Source organism: Salvelinus fontinalis, chromosome 5 (genome assembly GCF_029448725.1).
Source record: "Salvelinus fontinalis isolate EN_2023a chromosome 5, ASM2944872v1, whole genome shotgun sequence".
Taxonomy (NCBI): domain Eukaryota; kingdom Metazoa; phylum Chordata; class Actinopteri; order Salmoniformes; family Salmonidae; genus Salvelinus; species Salvelinus fontinalis.
In genome coordinates this window covers 63,138,688-63,149,063 of record NC_074669.1, presented here as the reverse complement: position 1 = coordinate 63,149,063, position 10,376 = coordinate 63,138,688, and the positions used below count along the sequence as shown (strand labels likewise).

The 10,376-nt window shown below is 49.8% G+C and overlaps 1 protein-coding gene across 1 annotated transcript in view; it reads left to right on the top strand.

Moving 5' to 3' along the window:
- LOC129856014 (CUB and sushi domain-containing protein 3-like) overlaps positions 1–10,376 on the top strand; it is a 749,171-nt gene that overhangs the window by 625,392 nt on the left and 113,403 nt on the right. The window contains exons 77-78 of the mRNA XM_055924143.1: positions 512–706; positions 2,836–3,009. Coding sequence (XP_055780118.1) covers positions 512–706; positions 2,836–3,009 — 369 coding nt within the window. The remainder of the gene's footprint in view (positions 1–511; positions 707–2,835; positions 3,010–10,376) is intronic.

Here is a 10,376-nt window from a genome sequence, read left to right as displayed (position 1 = left end):
CATTAACCAATAGAAGTGGGGTATGATATATTTACATGATCGTGTGTTCCTGTTTCATGCTGTATTCTTGGAATGAGTTTTGGGGTCTTTGCTGGGTTACTGTAAAAACACTTTGTTTATTATGTGAATAATAGATGTGATTGATTGAATATTTATCTTGTCCCACAAAGGTGGTGTTGCTCAGTCTGGGATCGTTCACCCTGGACTATGAGTTTACTATTCTTTGTGTTTGTGGTCCCACAGTGGAGGTACACCTGCATTGCTTGCTGTTTGGTGTTTTAGGCTGGGTTTCTGGACAGCACTTTGAGATATCAGCTGATGTAAGAAGGGCTTTATAAATACATTTAATTTGATTTGATATGACTGGTTACATGTCCACCTAGCTCCATCTCACAGCTGTACACCAGAAGAAGTGGGGGGGCTGCCGTTTGTAGTGTTCTTTTTTTCTTCAAAGCCCAGACTGTAGCTTTAATTATGTTGGTTCCTTCTTTGTGTTTTTGTGGTTCCACAGTGGTGGTGTGCCCCAGTCTGGGCTCCTTCTCTCTGGACCACGGGAAGTGGACGATCGTCAACGGGTCCAGCTATGAGTTCAGAACCAAAGTGGTCTTCGGCTGTAACCCGGGATACTACCGGCTCGGTCCCGCTCACATCCAGTGCTTGGCCAACGGGGCGTGGAGCTGGCGGAACGAACGACCTCGATGCAGAAGTGGGTGGCGATGTTTTTACCGCTGGTCTGGTCTCGATCAAGTCTTCGTTGTGTAGAGATGTCTCTATGTTGTCATGGGAACTATTGTAGGAGAGTCTTGAATAGAATCAGATTGTTTTCTCTTTGAACGGTGTGTGTGTGTGTGTGTGTGTGTGTGTGTGTGTGTGTGTGTGTGTGTGTGTGTGTGTGTGTGTGTGTGTGTGTGTGTGTGTGTGTGTGTGTGTGTGTGTGTGTGTGTGTGTGTGTGTGTGTGTGTGTGTGGGGGGGGGGGGTATTGAATAAGTATTGATCCATTCAGTAATGATTTAAAACAGGTCTCTATAAAGAGCACCACCACTAGAACATCAAATGTGTTGAACAAAAAGGGAACAATTATCCAGCTGTGAAATAGTCGATGAATTCTATTTTATCTCACTAAGGTCAATGGGGAAGATATAAATTACTGTTGACAAAGTAAGCCAACTATCTCCTCTATGCTCCCCCCTGTCTCTCTCTCTCTCTCTTTCTCTGCTGTCCCCTGTGTCTCTCTCTGCTCTCCCCCCTCTCTATCTCTATCTCTCTCTCTGCTCTCCCCTGTCTCTCTCTTTCTCTCTGGTCTCCCCTCTCTCTCTCTCTTTCTCTCTGGTCTCCCCTCTCTCTCTCTCTCTGCTCTCCCCCCTCTCTATCTCTCTCTTTCTCTGCTGTCCCCTGTGTCTCTCTTTCTCTCTGGTCTCCCCTCTCTCTCTCTCTTTCTCTCTGGTCTCCCCTCTCTCTCTCTCTCTGCTCTCCCTTGTCTCTCTCTCTCTCTGGTCTCCCCTCTCTCTCTCTCTGCTCTCCCCCCTCTCTATCTCTCTCTCTCTCTGCTCTCCCCTGTCTCTCTCTCTCTCTCTTTCTCTGCTGTCCCCTGTGTCTCTCTCTTTCTCTCTGGTCTCCCCTCTCTCTCTCTCTTTCTCTCTGGTCTCCCCTCTCTCTCTCTCTCTGCTCGCCCTTGTCTCTCTCTCTCTCTGGTCTCCCCTCTCTCTCTCTCTGCTCTCCCCTGTCTCTCTCTCTCTCTCTCTCTCTTTCTCTGCTGTCCCCTGTGTCTCTCTCTTTCTCTCTGGTCTCCCCTCTCTCTCTCTCTTTCTCTCTGGTCTCCCCTCTCTCTCTCTCTCTGCTCGCCCTTGTCTCTCTCTCTCTCTGGTCTCCCCTCTCTCTCTCTCTGCTCTCCCCCTCTCTCTATCTCTCTCTCTCTGCTCTCCCCTGTCTCTCTCTCTTTCTCTCTGGTCTCCCCTCTCTCTCTCTCTGCTCGCCCTTGTCTCTCTCTCTCTCTGGTCTCCCCTCTCGCTCTCTCTGCTCTCCCTTGTCTCTCTCTCTCTTTGCTCTCCCCTGTCTCTCTTGCTCTCTCTTTCTCTCTGGTCTCCCCTGTCTCTCTCTCTGCTCTCCCCTGTCTCTCTCTCTCTGCTCACCCCCCTCTCTCTCTCTGGTCTCCCCTGTCTCTCTCTCTGCTCGCCCCCCCCTCTCTCTCTCTCTCTGATCTCCTGTCTGTCTCTCTTTCTCTCTGGTATCCCATGTCTCTCTCTCTCTGCTCTCCCCCTCTCTCTCTCTCTATTTCTCTCTGGTCTCCCCTGTCTCTCTCTCTCTGCTCCCCCCTCTCTCTATCTCTCTCTGCTCTCCCCCCACTCTCCCTCTCTCTCTCATTCTGCTCCCCCCCCTCTCTCTCTCTCTGCTCTCCCCTGTCTGTCTCTCTCTCTCTCTCTGGTCTCCCCTGTCTGCCTCTCTCTCTCTGCTCTCCCCTGTCTGTCTCTCTCTCTCTCTCTCTCTCTGGTCCCCCCTGTCTCTCTCTCTTTGCTCTCCCCTGTCTCTCTCTCTCTCTGCTCTCCCCTGTCTCTCTCCCTCTGCTCTCCCCCCACTCTCCCTCTCTCTCTCTGCTCTCCCCCTCTCTCTCTCTCTGCTCTCCCCTGTCTCTCTCTCTCTCTCTGGTCTCCCCTGTCTGCCTCTCTCTCTCTGCTCTCCCCTGTCTGTCTCTCTCTCTCTCTCTCTGGTCCCCCCTGTCTCTCTCTCTCTCTCTGGTCTCCCCTGTCTCTCTCTCTCTGCTCTCCCCTGTCTCTCTCTCTCTGCTCTCCCCCCTCTCTCTCTTTGGTCTCCCCTGTCTGTCTCTGATCTTATTGCAGTAATTTCCTGTGGAGAGCTGCCAACTCCTCCTGATGGGAGAAAGATTGGAACTCAGACTACCTTTGGAGGCTCGGCCATCTTCAGCTGCAACTCTGGATACATCCTGGTGGGATCCACCGTGAGGGAGTGCATGCTGTCAGGACTGTGGAGCGGCATAGAGACTCAATGCCTGGGTAGGGACTCCCACTGTAGCCTGGGTAGGGACTCCTACTGTAGCCTGGGTAGGGACTCCTACTGTAGCCTGGGTAGGGACTCACACTGTAGACTGGGTAGGGACTCCCCTGTAGTCTGGGTAGGGACTCACACTCTAGCCTGGGTAGGGACTCCCACTCTAGCCTGGGTAGGGACTCCTACTGTAGCCTGGGTAGGGACTCACACTCTAGCCTGGGTAGGGACTCCTACTGTAGCCTGGGTAAGGACTCCCACTCTAGCCTGGGTAGGGACTCACACTCTAGTCTGGGTAGGGACTCCCACTCTAGCCTGGGTAGGGACTCCTACTGTAGCCTGGGTAGGGACTCCTACTGTAGCCTGGGTAAGGACTCCCACTCTAGCCTGGGTAAGGACTCCCACTCTAGCCTGGGTAGGGACACACACTCTAGCCTTGGTAGGGACTCACACTCTAGCCTGGGTAGGGACTCCCACTGTAGCCTGGGTAAGGACTCCCACTCTAGCCTGGGTAGGGACTCCCACTGTAGCCTGGGTAGGGACTCCTACTGTAGCCTGGGTAAGGACTCCAACTCTAGCCTGGGTAGGGACTCCTACTGTAGCCTGGGTAAGGACTCCCACTCTAGCCTGGGTAGGGACTCCCACTCTAGTCTGGGTAGGGACTCACACTCTAGTCTGGGTAGGGACTCCCACTCTAGCCTGGGTAGGGACTCCTACTGTAGCCTGGGTAGGGACTCCTACTGTAGCCTGGGTAAGGACTCCCACTCTAGCCTGGGTAAGGACTCCCACTCTAGCCTGGGTAGGGACTCCCACTGTAGCCTGGGTAGGGACTCACACTCTAGCCTGGGTAGGGACTCGCACTGTAGCCTGGGTAAGGACTCCCACTCTAGCCTGGGTAGGGACTCCCACTGTAGCCTGGGTAGGGACTCCAACTCTGGCCTGGTTAGGGACTCCTACTGTAGCCTGGGTAAGGACTCCCACTCTAGCCTGGGTAGGGACTCCTACTGTAGCCTGGGTAGGGACTCCCACTGTAGCCTGGGTAAGGACTCCCACTGTAGCCTGGGTAGGGACTCCTACTGTAGCCTGGGTAGGGACTCCCACTATAGCCTGGGTAAGGACTCCCACTGTAGCCTGGGTAGGGACTCCTACTGTAGCCTGGGTAGGGACTCCCACTGTAGCCTGGGTAGGGACTCCCACTGTAGCCTGGGTAGGGACTCCCACTGTAGTCTGGGTAGGGAATCCCACTGTAGCCTGGGTAGGGACTCCTACTGTAGCCTGGGTAAGGACTCCCACTGTAGCCTGGGTAGGGACTCCCACTGTAGCCTGGGTACGGACTCCCACTGTAGTCTGGGTAGGGATTCCCACTCTAGCCTGGGTAGGGACTCCTACTGTAGCCTGGGTAAGGACTCCCACTCTAGCCTGGGTAGGGACTCCCACTCTAGCCTGGGTAGGGACTCACACTGTAGCCTGAGTAGGGACTCCCACTCTAGCCTGGGTAGGGACTACTACTGTAGCCTGGGTAAGGACTCCCACTCTTGCCTGGGTAGGGACTCCTACTGTAGCCTGGGTAAGGACTCCCACTGTAGCCTGGGTAGGGACTCCCACTCTAGCCTGGGTAGGGACTCCCACTCTAGCCTGGGTAAGGACGCCCACTCTAGCCTGGGTAGGGACTCCTACTGTAGCCTGGGTAAGGACTCCCACTCTAGCCTGGGTAGGGACTCCCACTCTAGCCTGGGTAAGGACTCCCACTGTTGCCTGGGTAGGGACTCACACTGTAGCCAGGGTAGGGACTCCCACTCTATCCTGGGTAGGGACTCCCACTCTAGCCTGGGTAGGGACTCCCACTCTAGCCTGGGTAGGGACTCCTACTGTAGCCTGGGTAAGGACTCCCAACTCTTGCCTGGGTAAGGACTCCTACTGTAGCCTGGGTAAGGACTCCCACTCTAGCCTGGGTAGGGACTCCCACTGTAGCCTGGGTAGGAACTCACACTGTAGCCTGGGTAGGGACTCCCACTCTAGCCTGGGTAGGGACTCCCACTCTAGCCTGGGTAGGGACTCCCACTCTAGCCTGGGTAGGGACTCCCACTCTAGCCTGAGTAGAGACTCCCACTCTAGCCTGGGTAGGGACTCCCACTCTAGCCTGGGTAGGGACTCCTACTGTAGCCTGGGTAAGGACTCCCACTCTAGCCTTGGTAGGGACTCCCACTCTAGCCTGGTTAGGGACTTCCACACTAGCCTGGGTAGGGACTCCCACACTAGCCTGGGTAGGGACTCCCACTCTAGCCTGGGTAGGGACTCCCACTGTAGCCTGGGTAGGGACTCACACTCTAGTCTGGGTAGGGACTCCCACTCTAGCCTGGGTAGGGACTCCCACTCTAGCCTGGGTATCATTCTGTTTGTGCCCTCATGCCACTAACTTGCCACTCCTTGTCATGATAGCACAGACCTATCTGGGACCAGGAAACTCCCTTTCTCCTTCCCTCCTTTCCAATTTATTTAGTGGGATAGACAGGCCTGAAAGAGAGATGGAGAGAGATGTATAGGACACATTCATAGTGGTAGTGGGATAGACAGGCCTGATAGAGAGATGTATAGGACACATTCCTAGTGGTAGTGGGATAGACAGGCCTGATAGAGAGATGTATAGGACACATTCATAGTGGTAGTGGGATAGACAGGCCTGAAAGAGAGATGGAGAGAGAGATGTAGAGGACACATTCATAGTGGTAGTGGGATAGACAGGCCTGAAAGAGAGATGTAGAGAGATGTAGAGGACACATTCATAGTGGTAGTGGGATAGACAGGCCTGATAGAGAGATGTATAGGACACATTCATAGAGGTAGTGAGATAGACAGGCCTGAAAGAGAGATGTAGACAGATGTAGAGGACACATTCATAGTAGTAGTGGGATAGACAGGCCTGAAAGAGAGATGTAGAGAGATGTATAGGACACATTCATAGTGGTAGTGAGATAGACAGGCCTGAAAGAGAGATGTAGAGAGATGTATAGGACACATTCATAGTGGTAGTGAGATAGACAGGCCTGATAGAGAGATGTATAGGACACATTCATAGTGGTAGTGGGATAGACAGGCCTGAAAGAGAGATGGAGAGAGATGTAGAGGACACATTCATAGTGGTAGTGGGATAGACAGGCCTGAAAGAGAGATGTAGAGGACACATTCATAGTGGTAGTGGGATAGACAGGCCTGAAAGAGAGATGGAGAGAGATGTAGAGGACACATTCATAGTGGTAGTGGGATAGACAGGCCTGAAAGAGAGATGTATAGGACACATTCCTAGTGGTAGTGAGATAGACAGGCCTGAAAGAGAGATGTAGAGGACACATTCATAGTGGTAGTGAGATAGACAGGCCTGATAGAGAGATGTATAGGACACATTCATAGTGGTAGTGGGATAGACAGGCCTGAAAGAGAGGTGTAGAGAGATGTATAGGACACATTCATAGTAGTAGTGGGATAGACAGGCCTGAAAGAGAGATGTAGAGAGATGTATAGGACACATTCATAGTAGTAGTGGGATAGACAGGCCTGAAAGAGAGGTGTAGAGAGATGTATAGGACACATTCATAGTAGTAGTGGGATAGACAGGCCTGAAAGAGAGATGTAGAGAGATGTATAGGACACATTCATAGTAGTAGTGGGATAGACAGGCCTGAAAGAGAGATGTAGAGGACACATTCATAGAGGTAGTGGCATAGACAGCTCTGAAAGAGAGATGTATAGGACACATTCATAGTGGTAGTGGGATAGACAGGCCTGAAAGAGAGATGTAGAGGACACATTCATAGTGGTAGTGGGATAGACAGGCCTGAAAGAGAGGTGTAGAGAGATGTATAGGACACATTCATAGTAGTAGTGGGATAGACAGGCCTGAAAGAGAGATGTAGAGGACACATTCATAGTGGTAGTGGGATAGACAGGCCTGAAAGAGAGGTGTAGAGAGATGTATAGGACACATTCATAGTGGTAGTGGGATAGACAGGCCTGATAGAGAGATGTAGAGGACACATTCATAGTGGTAGTGGGATAGACAGGCCTGAAAGAGAGATGTAGAGGACACATTCATAGTGGTAGTGAGATAGACAGGCCTGATAGAGAGATGTATAGGACACATTCATAGTGGTAGTGGGATAGACAGGCCTGATAGAGAGATGTAGAGGACACATTCATAGTGGTAGTGAGATGGACAGGCCTGAAAGAGAGATGTAGAGGACACATTCATAGTGGTAGTGAGATAGACAGGCCTGAAAGAGAGGTGTATAGGACACATTCATAGTGGTAGTGGGATAGACAGGCCTGAAAGAGAGATGGAGAGAGATGTATAGGACACATTCATAGTGGTAGTGAGATAGACAGGCCTGAACGAGAGATGTATAGGACACATTCATAGTGGTAGTGGGATAGACAGGCCTGATAGAGAGATGTAGAGGACACATTCATAGTGGTAGTGAGATGGACAGGCCTGAAAGAGAGATGTAGAGGACACATTCATAGTGGTAGTGAGATAGACAGGCCTGAAAGAGAGGTGTATAGGACACATTCATAGTGGTAGTGGGATAGACAGGCCTGAAAGAGAGTTGTAGAGAGATGTATAGGACACATTCATAGTAGTAGTGGGATAGACAGGCCTGAAAGAGAGATGGAGAGAGATGTATAGGACACATTCATAGTGGTAGTGAGATAGACAGGCCTGAAAGAGAGATGGAGAGAGATGTATAGGACACATTCATAGTAGTAGTGGGATAGACAGGCCTGAAAGAGAGGTGTATAGGACACATTCATAGTGGTAGTGAGATAGACAGGCCTGATAGAGAGATGTATAGGACACATTCATAGTGGTAGTGGGATAGACAGGCCTGAAAGAGAGATGTATAGGACACATTCATAGTGGTAGTGAGATAGACAGGCCTGATAGAGAGATGTAGAGGACACATTCATAGAGGTAGTGAGATAGACAGGCCTGATAGAGAGATGTAGAGGACACATTCATAGTGGTAGTGAGATAGACAGGCCTGATAGAGAGATGTAGAGGACACATTCATAGTGGTAGTGAGATAGACAGGCCTGATAGAGAGATGTATAGGACACATTCATAGTGGTAGTGGGATAGACAGGCCTGAAAGAGAGATGTATAGGACACATTCATAGTGGTAGTGGGATAGACAGGCCTGAAAGAGAGATGTAGAGGACACATTCATAGTAGTAGTGGGATAGACAGGCCTGAAAGAGAGATGGAGGGAGATGTATAGGACACATTCATAGAGGTAGTGGGATAGACAGGCCTGATAGAGAGATGTAGAGGACACATTCATAGTGGTAGTGGGATAGACAGGCCTGATAGAGAGATGGAGAGAGGTGTATAGGACACATTCATAGTAGTAGTGAGATAGACAGGCCTGAAAGAGAGATGTAGAGGACACATTCATAGTGGTAGTGGGATAGACAGACCTGAAAGAGAGATGTAGAGAGATGTAGAGGACACATTCATAGTGGTAGTGAGATAGACAGGCCTGAAAGAGAGATGTAGAGGACACATTCATAGTGGTATTGGGATAGACAGGCCTGAAAGAGAGATGTAGAGAGATGTAGAGGACACATTCATAGTGGTAGTGGGATAGACAGGCCTGAAAGAGAGATGTATAGGACACATTCATAGTAGTAGTGGGATAGACAGGCCTGAAAGAGAGATGGAGAGAGGTGTAGAGGACACATTCATAGTAGTAGTGGGATAGACAGGCCTGATAGAGAGATGTATAGGACACATTCCTAGTGGTAGTGGGATAGACAGGCCTGATAGAGAGATGTATAGGACACATTCATAGTGGTAGTGGGATAGACAGGCCTGATAGAGAGATGTATAGGACACATTCATAGTGGTAGTGAGATAGACAGGCCTGAAAGAGAGATGTATAGGACACATTCATAGTGGTAGTGGGATAGACAGGCCTGATAGAGAGATGTATAGGACACATTCATAGTGGTAGTGGGATAGACAGGCCTGAAAGAGAGATGTATAGGACACATTCATAGTGGTAGTGGGATAGACAGGCCTGAAAGAGAGATGTAGAGAGATGTATAGGACACATTCATAGTGGTAGTGGGATAGACAGGCCTGAAAGAGAGATGTATAGGACACATTCATAGTGGTAGTGAGATAGACAGGCCTGAAAGAGAGTTGTATAGGACACATTCATAGTGGTAGTGGGATAGACAGGCCTGAAAGAGAGATGGAGAGAGATGTATAGGACACATTCATAGTGGTAGTGAGATAGACAGGCCTGAAAGAGAGATGTAGAGGACACATTCATAGTGGTAGTGAGATAGACAGGCCTGAAAGAGAGATGTAGAGGACACATTCATAGTGGTAGTGAGATAGACAGGCCTGATAGAGAGATGTATAGGACACATTCATAGTAGTAGTGGGATAGACAGGCCTGAAAGAGAGATGTAGAGGACACATTCATAGTGGTAGTGAGATAGACAGGCCTGATAGAGAGATGTAGAGAGATGTATAGGACACATTCATAGTAGTAGTGGGATAGACAGGCCTGAAAGAGAGATGGAGAGAGATGTAGAGGACACATTCATAGTGGTAGTGAGATAGACAGGCCTGAAAGAGAGATGTAGAGGACACATTCATAGTGGTAGTGAGATAGACAGGCCTGAAAGAGAGATGTAGAGGACACATTCATAGTGGTAGTGAGATAGACAGGCCTGATAGAGAGATGTATAGGACACATTCATAGTAGTAGTGGGATAGACAGGCCTGAAAGAGAGATGTAGAGGACACATTCATAGTGGTAGTGAGATAGACAGGCCTGAAAGAGAGATGTATAGGACACATTCATAGAGGTAGTGGGATAGACAGGCCTGAAAGAGAGATGTAGAGGACACATTCATAGTGGTAGTGAGATAGACAGGCCTGATAGAGAGATGTATAGGACACATTCATAGTAGTAGTGGGATAGACAGGCCTGAAAGAGAGATGTAGAGGACACATTCATAGTGGTAGTGAGATAGACAGGCCTGAAAGAGAGATGTATAGGACACATTCATAGTGGTAGTGGGATAGACAGGCCTGATAGAGAGATGTATAGGACACATTCATAGAGGTAGTGGGATAGACAGGCCTGATAGAGAGATGTATAGGACACATTCATAGTGGTAGTGAGATAGACAGGCCTGAAAGAGAGATGTAGAGGACACATTCATAGTGGTAGTGAGATAGACAGGCCTGATAGAGAGATGTAGAGAGATGTATAGGACACATTCATAGTGGTAGTGAGATAGACAGGCCTGAAAGAGAGATGTATAGGACACATTCATAGTGGTAGTGGGATAGACAGGCCTG